Consider the following 15,730-nt stretch of genomic DNA (forward strand, 5'->3'; position numbering starts at 1 on the left):
TTCCAGAGCTTTCTAGAAGCTTTAAAAGCCTTTCACTGCTTATGTACGATACTTCTTGCAATGCTTGGGCCTACATCTCTCTTGGATCTATAAAACAGTTTTTACTAGGGGGAGAAAAAGTCGAAAGGGAAGGAGTAAGGGTTTGTGTAACTAGTGAATTGTTATCTTAAGAACATAAGATATGCAATACTGGATCAGACCAAGGGTCCTGTGTACAATAGTGGCCAACCAAGTCACAAGTATCTGGCATTAAATGAATAGATCCCAAGCTACTAATCCTTATTGATTAATATCAGTTTATGGACTTCTGCTCTAGGAACTTATCCAAACATTTTTTAAACTCAGCTACACTAACTGCCGTAACCACATCCTCTGGCAATGAATTCCAGAGCTTAATTATGCACTGAGTGAAAGAATTTTCTCTGATTTGTTTTAAATGAGCTACTTTCTAATTTCATGGAGTACCCCCTAGTCCTTGTATTATCCAAAAGTGTAACTAACTGATTCACATTTACCCGTTCAAGTCATTTCATGATTTTGTAGACCTCTATCATATCCCCCCCCAGCTGTCGCTTCTCCAAGCTGAACAGCCCTAACCTCTAGCCTTTCCTGATAGAGGAGCTAATCCATCCCCTTTATCATTTTGGTTGTCCTTTTCTGTACTTTCTCCATTGCAGCAATATCTTTTTTGAGATGCGGCGACCAGAACTGCACACAGAATTCAAGGTGCGGGCTCACCATGGAGCGATACAGCGGCATTATGACATCTACCATTTTATTTGTCATTCCCTTCCTAATAATTCCTATCATTCTGTTTACTTTTTTGACCACCATAGCACACAGAGCCAACGATTTTATTGTATTATCCACTATGATGCCTAGATCTCTTTCCTGGGTGGTAACTCCTAATGTGGAACCTAATATCGTGTAACCACAGCAAGTATTATTTTTCCCTATATGCATCACCTTGCACTTGTCCACATCAAATGGCAGATGAAATTTAGACGCCCAATCTTCCAGTCTTACAAGGTCCTCCTGCAATTTAACACAATCCGCTTGAGATTTAACTACTCTGCATAATTTTGTATCATCTTCAAAGAAATACCTGTTGCAGATAAGCTCCTCTGCTTTCTCTAAAGACAGGCAGTTCACCATAGACACATACAATGGGATTCCTTGACTAAGAGTTATTTTCAGCAAAAAAGGGGAACAATATAGACAACCAATCGGCAAGAAATAATTTTGTTGGAAAAGTGATTGTCTATTTGGTAATTTCTTTGTTTTTAAATAGGGACGAAAACACAAAATTATAAAGTGGGGTCTAGGAGGGATGGAGTTGGGCTCTACCCCTGAAAGAGGCTGTGAAAAAACCAACTGTTCAAACATTGTACCACCAGATGGCTCTATCCAGATTGCAAAGGGATGTGAATGTGTGGATTGAACTCTCACAGCCTTCAAATCTTTTCAGTGAAGATAGACCTAGGGAGGATAATTTTCAGAAGGACATCTGCAGATAAATTAGTGCTTTACCCATAAAAATGTCGCTTTAGAAAATTTGATGAATATATGCATAGAGGGGTAGATTTTCTAAAAGTGTGCCCGTGCGTACTTTTGTTTGCGCAGCAGGCACAAACAAAAGTACGCCGGATTTTATAAGATGCGCTCGTAGCCACGCGTATCTTTTAAAATCCGGGGTCGGTGTGTGCAAGGGGGTGCACATTTGTGTAACTTGCGTGCACCGAGCCCTGTGCGTGCTGCCCGTTCCCTCTGAGGCCGCTCCGAAATCGGAGCGGCCTCGGAGGGAACTTTCCTTCAGCTTCTTCCCACCTTCCCCTCCCTTCCCCTATCTACATCCCCCCTACCTTTGTCGACAAAGTTATGCCTGCCATCGGGCTACTGGCGCGCCATCACCTGACCCGGGGGCTGTTCCTCAGGCCTCGGCCGCGCCCCCGGAATGCCTCCGGGCCGGCACCACGCCCCCCAGAACGCCCCCTAGCGAAGCCCCGGGACGCGCGTCCCAGGGCTTGCGCACGCCGGCGAACCTATGCAAAATAACTTATGCGCGTAACCCTTTTAAAATCTACCCCAAAATGTGTGCATACACACTGTGAAGTAAATTTTCAAATGTCTGCGCATGCAAATATCAGGCTTTACATGCATGGCTGGACCTTGCAAGCACTGTGCGCATTTTATAACGGGCCCAGCCATGGGTGTAAACCCTGGTACACGCACAAGTGCCAGGTCTCTCCAAAGGGGCTGGTCGGGGCAGGGGGCGGGCCAGGACAGTGTGGAGATTACTGCTGCTCCAGAGGAGCAGTAAGTAGTAAAATAAAAAAATTTGGGGAAGGTTAGGTTTAGGGGTGGGGAGGAGAGGAGAGGAGAGGGGAAGAGGGAGGAAGTTTAGGTGGGGGGGGGGGGGTAAGGGACTGGGGGAGGCCCGATTGCATCACCGTGCCACTTAACTGGCTCTATTTTTTTGAATAGCGCCAGTTAAGTCTAAAATTATCTGATAACTTTATAATCAGCGATATTCAAAATCTGACCAGTTAGGTGTAAAGTTATCCAGCTCAAGTTAGCTGGATATTCAGTAGGACATTTATTCCATTGAATAGAGATGTGAATTGGAACCGGAATCGGTTCATATTCCAGTTCTGATTCACATGTGGGTTTTTTTTTCCTCGGGCCCGATCGCGGTTTTGTTTATCGGCTGCGCCCGAGCCGATAAACAAAAAACCCACCCCGACCCTTTAAAACTAATCCCTTAGCTTCCCTCACCCTCTCGACCCCCTCCAAAAAAGACTTTTTACAGGTACCTGGTGGTCCAATGGGGGTCCCTGGAGCGATCTCCTGCTCCCGGGCCATCGGCTGCCACTAATCAAAATGGCGCCGATGGCCCTTTGCCCTTACCATGTGACAGGGTATCCGTGCCATTGGCTGGACCCTGTCACATGGTAGGAGCACTGGATGGCCAGCGCCATCTTGTGCTCCTACCATATGACAGGGGCTGACCAATGGCACCAGTAGCCCCTGTGACATAGTAAGGGCAAAGGCTATCAGCGCCATTTTGAGTACTGGCAGCCGACAGTCCGAGTGCAGGAGGTCGCTCCCGGACCCCCGCTGGACTTTTGGCAAGTCTTGTGGGGGTCAGGAGGGTCCCCCAAGACTTGCCAAAAGCCCCTGGTGGTCCAGCGGGGGTCCGGGAGCGATCTCCTGCACTCGGGCCATCGGCTACCAGTAATCGAAATGGCGCAGATAGCCTTGGCCCTTACTATGTCACAGGGGCTATCCGTGCCATTGGTCAGCCCCGTCACATGGTAGGAGCACAAGATGGCGTGGGCCATCCAGTGCTCCTACCATGTGACAGGGTCCGACCAATGGCACAGATACCCTGTCACATGGGAAGGGCAAAGGGCCATCGGCGCCATTTTGATTAGTGGCAGCCGACAGCCTAGGAGTGGGAGATCATTCCAGGGACCCCATTGGACTACCAGGTACCTGTAAAAGGTTTTTGGGGGGGTCGGGAGGGTGGGGGAAGCTAAGGGATTAGTTTTAAAGGGTCGGGGTGGGTTTAGGGGTTATTTTTGTGTGCTGTTTTTCCCGCCCTCCCCCAAAATAAGAGAATCCCCACGATCAATATCGTGGGGTTTTCCTATTGTTTTGGGGGAGCCCTCGATTTCTGACTATTTTGAAAATATCGTCCGAAGCCCGATTCACATCCCTACCATTGAATATCCAGGAGAGGTTATCCAGCTAATTTTAGCCAAATAACTTATCTGTTCACCATCTTCCTGAAGGTTGGGCCCAGTGTTTATTGGCTAATTTAGTCAAATAGCCAACTCCAGCTCAAAATCCCCTTGCCCTGCCCCCAAGTTAGCCAAAAACGTTTTACTGACTCGGCCAGTCAGCACAGTGGGATTTTGAAATCCTGCCTTTTGTCTGGCCAAGTCCGAACTTAGCCAGACAAATGGCACAGAATATTGGCTTCAAAGTGAGGGGAACCACTGGTCCATAGCACGAGAACTAGCACAAATAAGAATCCATCCATTTGGCAGCAAGCATGGCCATGTGAATCCATGTCTGTGAGAAGAATAAACTGATTGCCTTCAGATGATGTCCTATTGGTAGTGCCTCTTATTTTATTTATTATTTTATTTAACGGTTTTATATACCGACATTCATCAAAGATATCACATCGGTTCACAGCGTAACAAGAAACTAGTGCCAGTGGCGGCGCTTTACATCGAACAAGTTTAACATAATACAGTTAAAAAATATTGGAACATAATAACTAGAGCATGAGGAAAGGTAGGGGAAGTAAAACATTAAACTAAAATTAGAATAACATGATTACAAGAAGGTAAAAGAAGAGAAAAAAAAAAAAAAAGGGGGAGAAGTGACAGAAGAATAAAATTAGATTAGTGAATTATTGTAAGCGAAGATTGCAGGTATATACAAAATGTACAATTATAGGGAATAATATAAAATAACAATAGTTCAGGGAAGGGGTGAGGTGAAAAGGGGGGGGGGAGAGGTAGGGAATGGAGGGGGGAAGGGTAATACAGAGGGGAGGGAGAAGAGGAATGGTGTAAGCTTAGGGAGAAGCCAGTTCAAGCGGGGACTCACCCGCTTTTAGTGAAAAACCAAGTCAAGAGGGGACAGAGAAGGGAGGGTGTAGATGAGAGCACGGGGCCTTTAAGTATATGTTTTGGTGAAGAGCCAGGTCTTGAGCTTGCGCTTGAAGGTTTTTGAGCATTCTTCTTGGCGAAGTTCAACTGGCATTGTGTTCCAGAGAATAGGCCCGGCGATAGATAATGCACGGGCTCTCGTGGAGGTTAATTTGTAAAGTTTAGGTGAGGTGGTGGGCATGGTGGCGAGATGAATGTGTCTAGTGGGTTTATTGGCTTGGTGAAATCGGAGGGTGTCATTGAACCAATTCATTTCGGGATTGAACAAGGCCTTATGAACGAGTGAGAGAGCCTTATATTGTATACGGGAAGCTATGGGAAGCCAATGTAGATCTTTTAGGACCGGTGTGATGTGGTCGTGTCTGTGTGTGTTGGTCAAAATCCGGGCTGTTGTATTTTGTAGTATTTGAAGGGGGTGGATGGCATTGTTGGGGAGTCCGAGGAGAAGGGAATTACAATAGTCGATTTTGGCAAAGATAATGGTTTGTAGAACCGTACGGAAGTCAGGGGGATGAAGTAGAGGTTTAAGTTTCTTAAGGGTGTGAAGTTTAAAAAATCCATCCTTTATTATACTACTGATGAATTTCTTCAGTGTGAGGTGGCCATCGAGAATGATACCCTCTTGTTATTTAACTGTTACTGCTTGCACATGTGACTTGCCAGAATTGCTTGCTCTGCAATACCCTGTTGCAAACATTCATGCAGTAACACTTAGATTATAAGAAGCCACCTATAGCTGGTAAAGACTGCCACAAAATCTCAGGTCATCACATTTTAACCTTCTTAATTTATGAAACATTTAATTGTAAGACAGTACAAAGTAAGATTCGCCATCACTCTAACCTTACTGGCAATTTAAAAGTAGTAATTCACGTCTTGGCAATGTCTCCTTAACACTGCCCATGCTGGGTCTAAGTCAAGTAAGCATGGTTGCCATGTTAGTCCACTTGAACATGTAGAAATAAGGGTCAGCAAATAAGCTGGAAGTGAAACTATTCCAGTGAAAAAGTATCAGCTACAACTTACTTGTTGACCCTCTGAAATGAATTTTAAAATGCATCTAGTTATTGTCTAAAATACATAAAGCTTTGATCATGTTTCTACACATGCATTGTTCTAGGAAGGATGATTCTGCGGTGCCTGCTAACCAGAATGGCAGCACTGAGCTTTTTAGAAATGTGTAGCATACAGTCAAACTTGAGTATTTGAGTATTTACTCAAAAGTTCATCACATCTAAATGAACCATCTACCAAAGTAGGTAACTGAATACCGGTGAGCCTGGATAGTGCATCTGTCAGTGTAATCTTTCATTTTCTGGCATACAAAGTGTTCTTATCAAACCTGAGAGTTTACCTCCAGCTTTGTTCATTCTAGTGAATTATGGTCAGTGCCAGATTTGGCTGTTCACTGCATTATTTTTACATCAGTTTTCCAGGTAATTTGTTTCATATCTATTTTCAGATCTATAGATACTTTCCTGGGTTTGACTGGTTCTTTCTGGACCCAATCACAGCAAGTGGAATTCAATTTGCAAGTGATGACAAGTAAGTCATTGTGCCTCTTCCTTGGATTATTTGGCTTTCATCTCACATTGCATGGCTGCAAATCTTAATGCAGACACAATAACAAAGTAACCGACTTTGATAGGTTTGTGCAATCATTCCCTCTGTTATCAGCTGGCTGACTGTTTTAGGGTCTCTTCTGTCTTCATTGTGCTCTATGGTATGATTGAGAAATTAGGCATGTCATCCCATTCACTGCCTGTAGCTTGCAGGACATCTTATATTGTTTTAATGAATGCTATCCTCCTCATAATTAAATGGGTTTGGGCTGGCTCTAGGGCAAATGGCAATACATGGAATAGACTTAGTTTTTGGGTACTTGCCAGGTTCTTATGGCCTGGATTGGCCACTGTTGGAAACAGGATGCTGGGCTTGATGGACCCTTGGTCTGACCCAGTATGGCATTTTCTTATTTTCTTATGTTCTTATGATTATTAGTCACATCTCTCTCTCCTCTCTGTATTCTCACCCATTCTCCTTCCCTCCAACCATTCTCTCTCCTTCCACATATTCTTTCCCTCTTCCCCCCTTACTCGAGGCATTCTCTCCTCCCCTCTCCCTCCAGATATTTTCTCCCCCTCCCTCCAGGAATTCTTCCTTCTCTTCTTTCCTAATTCATTCTCTCCTCCAGATATTCTCTCCCCCTCCCTCTGGGAATTCTTCCTTCCCTTCTTTCCTAATTCATGCTCTCCTCCAGATATTCTCTTCTCCTCCCTTCCAGCATTATCTCCCTTCTCCTTCTCTCCTCAGGCATTCTCTCCTCCCTTCCTCCCCTCCAGGGATTTTCTTCCTACTCTCTCTAGGCATATTTTTAATTTTCAGAGTATACAAATTCTGGAGTCACCTCAATTAAAAGAACATAAACTCTCCACTATCAAGCACTTTGGGAATAACATAAAACCCAATCAAAACACATTTTACCATACCAAAAAAGCACTCATTCCCCAGATCGAACAGCAAAAAAATCCTATCTATGAAAGGGAGAACAGCAAATACGACATAGGGTCCCAGAGCATATTCTGTTTTCTTACTGAGAAAACAGAATATGTCAGACTGCTACAGATCCTCTGTGTCACACATGCAGAACACAGACAGACCTTCACCTAATAGGGAATAAGGGGCCACGAAATACAAATAAAAATATGTAGACAAAAATGGGACTGGAAACCCCTAGAAGCCAAATTCCACATGCAGTATAACACTGGAGAAATAGAAGCATGCACGGCTTCTTTTTCTGTGCAAAATACAGATATCAGAAATGCATATTTCCCAAAGCTGGCATATTCCAATAACTTGATACACTTCTTCTGTTTCTGTATTGTGCAGTCAAAATAAAGATTATTAAAAAAAAAAAGATCTACCTTTGTTGTCTAGGCATTTTATTTTTTTCTAATCAGTTTGGTATTTCTTTTTCTGCTTTTACTTTTCTAATGTTTCCTTTACATTTTCTGTTCTATTTCCTCCTGTTTGCTTTGCATCCTCCTCTACATATGTCTCTGACATTGAACTTTTCTTTTCATCTCATTTCTCTGCATTTCTGTTCAATCAAAGCTAGATTTCTTCCTCCTACTCCCTCTTCAGTTCTCGGTGCCCCAACCTTTTTACCTCCCTAGCTCTCCCTTCTGTTGCCCCCTCTCAACCCTCCATGCTCCCCTCACTGATCTCCAGATATCTATCTCCATTGTCCTTCTCAGCCAACTACTGCCTTCTTTCTGATTCTCTCAGCCCCCAGTATGGCAGAGGAAGCCAATGTGCTGTATTAAGCACCACTCCTCCTACCAGCCACAAACCTGGCAAGAGGGCATGAGGAATACCCAACCTAACAGGCTTTGAGAATGCTTGTCTTATGCTGGGCACCTATAATTACCACTGCTTCCCATCCACCAGCTGGCAATCTCAATGGGCAATGTTGGCAGTGCCTAAGGCACCCTTTGTCTTACTGTGTCCCAGGCAACTTCCCAGCCCACCCTACCCAATGGCCAGCCCTGGGCTTCCTTATTGCTTTTATGACATTGACTGTTATCAGTTAAAAAACAGAATGAAACTGAATGATTAGGCTGATGAGGTTATGACCCTGGAGAGTAATTTTTAGATTTACACAGGGGTTGCACATGTAAAATCAGAATATGAGTGCATAAGTAGCCTTTGAGTGTGGTAAGGAAATTATCAGAAGGGTGAGAATATGCACTTAAACTGCCACTGCAGTGCAGAAAATTATGAGCATACAAAGAGCATTTTGAAGGTATTCCGGGGTGTGATTTGAAGTATACATACATTTTCAAAATGTACTTTAGAAATGGAGTATGCGCATATCTCATCAAACTTGTGCGCATGCTAAACAAATCATAGTTCTTAAATCTGACTTCTCCTTTATGTGCAGTTTTTGGGTGGGAGGGTCTGAAGCAAGTGGTGGAGGTTGTGGATGAACTTATGGCAGGGTTAGGTGAAGTGGTGAAGATCTGGGTCAGCTGGTGGAGGTCTCAGTGAGCTGGTGCTTGGAAGTAATCACACAAGTAGTTTCATAAGCAGGATTTGTGCATATATTAGCCACCTTTATAAAATATTCATGCTCATGTTATAATTATTTAACTCGTAAAATGTATACATGTATTTTTATAAAGTAGCTGTATAAACTATACAGATCCCTGCATTGAAAATGTGTGTGTACTGAAACATAGGCGTATACTTTTGGGGAAGTAATATTTGATGTTTTATTAACTCTGTGGCTACTGCTACACTAGGGCCTCACAAACCTGTCCTGGGGACCCCCCGGCCTGTCAGGCTATCCACAATTAGAGGTAAATTTTAAAAGCCCAGTGTGCCTCAAAATTGGGAGATATGAGCATAAGTTGGACTCATGTGTGCCCATCGAATTATAAAGGCCATCCAGGTGCGTGTGTATCTCCCACTGCATGCATATCTAAGTTTTCAAAAAGGGGCAGCGTGTGGAATGTGTGGGACGTGAGCGTTTTGGGGCATGGCTAAGAGATGTGCGCATAAATACATGTGCGCCCAGGTCTACTGCCGTGTAAGTGTACTTCAGCTATGGAGGAGGTCTAAGTTTCAAAATTAAAAATGCCATTTCTAAGGGGTTTAAAGGGGCTAGGGTAACTGAGGGGAAGTGCAGACTATCAAACCATGGGGGTTTGGAGGACCTAGCTTTTAACTGGACGAACTGGTAAAACTGGCAATGGCATGGACACTTGTCCCTTTTAAAATTCCCTGACTTATGCGGTATAAGCGGTATTTAAAACTGGACACACATGCGTACAGTCAAGCTATTTTATAACGTATGCACGCATATGCATGGGAATTATAAAATGGCTGTGTATATTGGCGCACACTGCACATGTGCGCACCAGTTTGAAAGTTACTGTCCCCATAATCATCAGATAAATTTGCATGTACTGAGTCTCCATGATATACAAATGTATTCCATGCATATCCATTGTGGCTGTTCTGAAAACCTAACTGGTTATGGGGTCCCCGGGATACGTTTGGGAAGCCCTGTGCTGCCCAGTTTATAAAATGCAGGCGTACCTTGAGGCGCACCTACTTAATGCACGCTTGTGCTGAGATACGCACACTATCGAAAATTACCCTCCCTATGAATAACCTCATAACCCATTTTGTAACTTGTTTTAATTATATAGGGAATACCATATACAGTGCATGCTTTGTGCAAAATTGAAATTTTCAGCAAGGACAAGTTCAAAGGGATCGCAATGGCTACAAACATGGTTCCCGTTCTTTCACCCCCTTTCTTTCTCCCGCTTTAAATCTTCCTTCCAAGATGGTCATCCTTGAGACTCAAATTTCCTTGCTGGCCTAATACTGAGTACCACTTCACCTTCCTCTCCCACCTCCCCCACCCCTCGTGCCTTACTATTCCTAACAGATAGAAGACTCAATCTTGTCTCCTGCACAGCAGTACTGTGATAGACTCAGATGGGCTTGGGCTGCGGTACCAAGGCTTGGGGGTAGCCTGCACAGAGCGGCAATTTCTACTGCCCTTAAAAAATAATGATTAGGAAAAAAAAATTTTTTAAAGAAAACTTGCTGGGCAGCCTGGATAGACCATTTTGGTCTTTATATGCTGTTATTCGCTATATTACTATGACAGCTCACCCTCCCCACTTTTTAAAAACAGGAATGGGGAAAACGTAACAGAACTTGACTTTGTGAATTAATTAGGACCTGAAGAAAATGCAGACTGACTTGGTGCAGCATCCAGTTCCTTTTATGCCTCCTCTATGAATTGTCAGACTCCAAGCCAGCAGTGGGATCCCTTTGAAGCAGTACCCAAATGATACTCGTTGGCATGATAAGAACAAGAGGAAAAGGGAGATGAAGACTGGGAAACGGATATTCAAAAAGCTGGGAACCTAAACATACGGTTCTAAATTTAGTCCTGCTATCAATTTTCTAGATTTAGACTCCTAAATTAGATGTCAAGTGCTGAAAATAAGTACTAAGAATCTACCTTATTTAACCACCCACTTTTTAGCCCCCTAAATTAAAGAGCCCACATTTAGGAACTCTGCTCTAGTAAATTTTGAAAAATCCAATTTAAGAGCCTAAACCCTTTGAAAATTGGCCTCATGAGTCATCTTTAGTCTTCACTTCAGATGAATTCTGCTGAACCTGAAACTGTGATAAATATCTTGTGTACCCTCAGCCATTTACCTCATTTTATCCTAGTCTCCTTTTTGAAAGTTAAATGCTAGAGAGAGAGAGAGAGAGATCATAGTAGAATGGGCCGGTCATTGATTGTGTCTTGTACAATAGATAGCATCTTTCAACTGTGCTAATACCAGTCTGGCTTGAAATGAATGGATGTTTGAAGGATGCTGTGTAAACATTTATGTGTTGGGTAGGAAACATGAACCAGAGAGTGGAGAACAGTAACCGAACCTCCATTTGCAGAGGGTGATAAACTCCCCTTACTGTCAGTTTAATTTTCTACAGGGCCAGCCCAATGATCCAGCATTAATGCTGTGTGCCACTAGACTGTAATCCTAGGTTTAAAAGGTAGTTCAGTCCCTTTTCCAAAGGTCAAACAGGGAAGGAAACACACTGGAGCTACACATGTAACTCATGTTTATTGAATGAGGCCCTACGTTCAAAACAACGGTTTTTAAAGGCCAAAATATTAAAGTTAAGTGATATTGTTTCCTTCTGAAACAGGCAGAAGATAGGAATGCCATTAATACAGAGCTCAAAGCCCCAGGAGAGGGAAGGCTGCCCTAATGGGGACATCTAGGTACTGGAAAAAGAGCTTTAGAAGTAGATTGTAAAGAAGCTTCTTCTTGCTGTCTCAGTCATGGAAGAATGCTGTAGTAATTGGCTTTTATACATGTGACAGTGTGATAAAAAAAAGGAGAGGAAATTATGAAAAGTTCATATGGGGATGACCCGAAAAGTAGTGCAGAGAACTTCTGAGTGCTGCTGCCTTCCATCAGAAGTGGTGGTTGCTAAAAACAGCTATAAACTGAAAATAAATTAGATTTGCATTTAAGCATTTTTATTAAAATGTTTATATATAGTGGCCGCTCATAATAGCAAAAATCCTTAAAGGTTCATATTCAGTGGCACTTAACCAGATAAGTTTCGACTTAATTGGCAAGGTGGTGTTCGGCTGAATATCCGCCCGGGATCAACAGCTACCACTTAGCTGGACAAATATGTATCCAGCTACATAGTTAGCTGGCTAAGTGGTGGATGGGGTGAGGGCATAACTGGGATAAGTTGAGTTATCTGGATAACTCTAGGCGCATTAGACAAACTTATCCGGCTAACTTTTAGGTAACCAGGTATATTCAGCAATGAAGCTGTGCCACTGAATATCCCAGCTAAGTTAAGAATATAAGATTTTCAATACTGGGTCAGACCAAAGGTTCATCAAGCCCCAGTAGCCTGTTTCCAGCAGTACCCAATGTAGCTCACAAGACCTTGGCAGGATCCAACAAGGTAAAAAGATTCCATGCTACTTATCCCAGGGATAAGCATTGGATTTCCCCAAGCCCACCTTAGATAATGGTTTATGAACTTTTCCTTCAGGAACTTGTCCAAATGTTTTTTAAACACATCTATACTACAGTTTTCACCACATCCTCTGGCAACAAATTCCAGAGGTTAATTAAGTGTTGAGTGATAAAATATGTTCTCCTATTTGTTTTAAATGTACTTATTAACTTCATTGCATCAAGTGTTTATCTGGCTAACTAATTCAGCTGGATAGCAGCTGAATATGGACCTATTAGTGACTTAGGGTAAATTGAAATCTTGTCTACCAAAGTAGAAATTAACCATTGTTTATTATAACATTCAAATATTGTAAATAGTTGTTTTTCAGCTCACTTCTTGTAAAGAGGGTGACTGTATTTTCAAAGGTAACTACATATTTCTAGCAATCATCTATTATAAATGTTAGGTTATCTGAATATCTGTAGTTATCTCCATTGTGATGGTAAATAACTTAATGACGGCACTGAAAAGATTTTAAATACATAAATAAATAAATAATTGTTTGTTTTTAAATAAAGTTGAATATAAACACATTCCAAAAAAACATGTATGTTCTGTGTAACTTGCAATGTCTGCTTTTGCTTTTTACTAGTGTGAAATACATTTCCTGCCCGCTGCTTATTCTTCATGCTGAAGATGATCCAGTTGTGCCATTCCATCTTGGGAGAAAGGTTACATGTCTTCTCTGATTCTTCTTTATATGTTGACTGTTTTTCTTTTCTGTACAGCTGCTATTTTCTGACAGCTCATTAAGCGCAATACGGATATAAAGCTTGATAAATAGTGTTCATGTGATATACCCCTATCATAGTGATATTGCATGTTGTTTTGGACCAAAACAAGTCCCTGTTACAGTGAACTGCTTTGCATGTGATTTGCATTCATAAATTTTGCAAATGCATGCAAAGCAGCTAAAGCATAGGTAATTTTATAAAATAAAATGATACAACCTGGCCCAAGCCACATTATTTCAAAATAGGTAGCTACAAATGAAAAGCTGTAGCTAACTGCTCCGGGGGCTGCTATTTTAAGTGCCACCCAGGGAGAAATAGCACCCCCCTTGAGATGTAAAATTCCTTCCGGGAGGTCATTGGAGACCCTCGCCCACCGCCCTGCCACCTTTCAAGGTGGCCCACAGTAAAAACAAAATAAAAATAATAAAATGATGGCATTGTTGTGTGGCAACACCCTATCCCCCTACCCAAACCCTCCCATTTGAAAGAAGCCCCTCCTCCAGGATTCTAACCACCCCTTTTATCATCTGAATCCCACTCTGCCCCCCACCGAGACAACACGTGAACCCCCCCCATAAAAAACACCTAGACCCTCTCACTCTAGTATATGCCCCCAGATCCCCTGCATACCTTAGCTTGAATTCCCTGGTGCTGCAGTAGCTGCTTGGGCACCCCCTAGATCCTGGGCCGGTTGATGCCATATTGTGCTAACTGGCCTTTGCCCCCTATCTTGTGACTGGGCAATGGGTAGCCCCTAGACTATTAGGGACTTCCTGTTAAGATCTGGAGGGTGCGGGGAATTGGGCTAGGGTGGAGGGTCTAATCTAGACTGCTGGGGATTTATTTAATGGAAGGGGGGATCGGAGTGGGGCGCCACTAGACCGCAGGGATTAGGTGTTCATTATGGGGAGGAGGGAGTATCTCGGGGCGGGGGGAGAGAATTAGAACTCCAAAGAGGATATTTTTTCTTTCAAAGGGAAGAGGTTTGGTTAGTGGGTGGAGCGTTGCTGCATGACAGTGCCATCATTATATTACCTTTTTTTTTTTTTTTTATGTGGGCCACCTCAACAGGCAGTAGTGGGGGAGGTCTCCCAAGACTTCGGTGGGTATTTTGTCACTTTGAAGGGAGGGCTTCATTTTTAAGCTGCGTGATCCTTCAAGCCGATGGAAGCCCTGGGCAACAAGGGCCACCATCATATGTTTTTCACAACGATACTCTTTTTTGCAGTTTTGTTCCATGATAACAAAAATATTGCCAGAAAACTGCCCTGGTATTTTGGTGGGAAAAGGTCAACTATTGCGGAACCATCCCCCGCAATATTTTGCCCCTCCCATGATAAAATATCATGGCTTAGTAAATATACTCCTAAATTTGCTGATGAAGGAGAATAAGACAAAGAAATGTAACACACACTCTGAAACATTTAAATCAAATCCAGTTTTGGCATTTCACAAGAAAAGACCTCCATCTATAATATAAAAAGAATTTATATAACGCTGACTGTAGCTTTTTGTTCCAGTATTATTGTTAAATCTGTCAGAATATATATTTTTTGGAGCTTTGAAGCTTGATTGAAAACTTTGTGTGGTCATGTATGATTGCATACACACTGAAAGAGACTGAGTCCATTAATTGGGGCATCTCTGGTGTGCAAATTCCTTTCCTGAGGGTGTATTGAGGGTTGCAATTGGGTGCTTCATGTTATATTTGAAGGAGATCAAGGTTGTTGCTCTTTACGTGGATAATTTTATAACTGCCTGCATTGCGTACTTTTACTTTGAAAATTATCCCACAAATATTATCTGCACACATTTACGTCTGCTAATTTGTGCATATAGGGGCAGATTTTTAAACAAGCGCACGCGGGGAACATTTGTGCGCGCTACCCTGCGTGCACAAATGTTCACCCAATTTTAGAACATGCAAGCGCTGCCGCGCACATGTTATAAAATCCAGGGTCTGCGCACGCAAGGGGGTGCACACTTATGCACCTTGCACGCGCTGAGCCCAAGGGGAGCCCCGATGGCTTTCCCCATTCCCTCCAAGGCCGCTCCAAAATCGGAGCGACCTTGGAGGGAACTTTTCTTCCGCTCCCCTCCACCTTCCCCCACCTTCCCCTCCCTTCCCCCACCCCCAGCCCTACCTAAATCCACCCCCTACCTTGTTTTACTTATTTATGCCTACCTCTGGCGCGCGCAAGCCCCGGGACAGACGCGTGCCGCCGAGCCTATGCAAAATAGGCTCAGCGCACACAGGAGCAGGTTTTCAGGGTTACACGCGTAAGTTACGCGTGTAACCCTTTGAAAATCTACCCCATAGTTTTTCAGGAAAGAATGCTAAACATACCTTTGAAAATTCAAGGGAATTCCTAAATGCGAGCCTATTCCCAACCCCCGTCCCCAGGTACACCTCTGCTCACTGGGCAAAAATATATGCCTAGAAGCTCTACACAGTTAATTTTCCCCACATATAGGGCAGACAATTTTTAAAATGACCATTTCTACAGCAGAGCAAGGTTTTACCTGAAGAATTGGCTTTTAAAATTACCCTTGGAAAAAAGCATGGCAGTGCGGGTACCACTTGAAGCAAGAGTCATAGGAGTATTGCTTTCATTATCTTTGGAGACTCTTGCTTCAAGTGACACTTGGCTTCCGTTCTTCCTTAAAACAATGAGCTTCAAAGACCAAACACCATGGTAGGTTAGAGCTGAGTAAAAAGAA

The 15,730-nt window shown here is 43.1% G+C and overlaps 1 protein-coding gene across 4 annotated transcripts in view; it reads left to right on the top strand.

Moving 5' to 3' along the window:
• Nucleotides 1–15,730, top strand: part of ABHD12 (abhydrolase domain containing 12) — a 349,778-nt gene that overhangs the window by 318,053 nt on the left and 15,995 nt on the right. For all 4 annotated transcript variants that reach the window (XM_029594492.1, XM_029594493.1, XM_029594491.1 and 1 more), the window contains 2 exons: nucleotides 6,148–6,230; nucleotides 12,868–12,946. In XM_029594492.1, the coding sequence (XP_029450352.1) occupies nucleotides 6,148–6,230; nucleotides 12,868–12,946 (162 nt within the window). The remainder of the gene's footprint in view (nucleotides 1–6,147; nucleotides 6,231–12,867; nucleotides 12,947–15,730) is intronic.

This window comes from Rhinatrema bivittatum, chromosome 3, assembly GCF_901001135.1.
Source record: "Rhinatrema bivittatum chromosome 3, aRhiBiv1.1, whole genome shotgun sequence".
Classification (NCBI taxonomy): Eukaryota; Metazoa; Chordata; class Amphibia; order Gymnophiona; family Rhinatrematidae; genus Rhinatrema; species Rhinatrema bivittatum.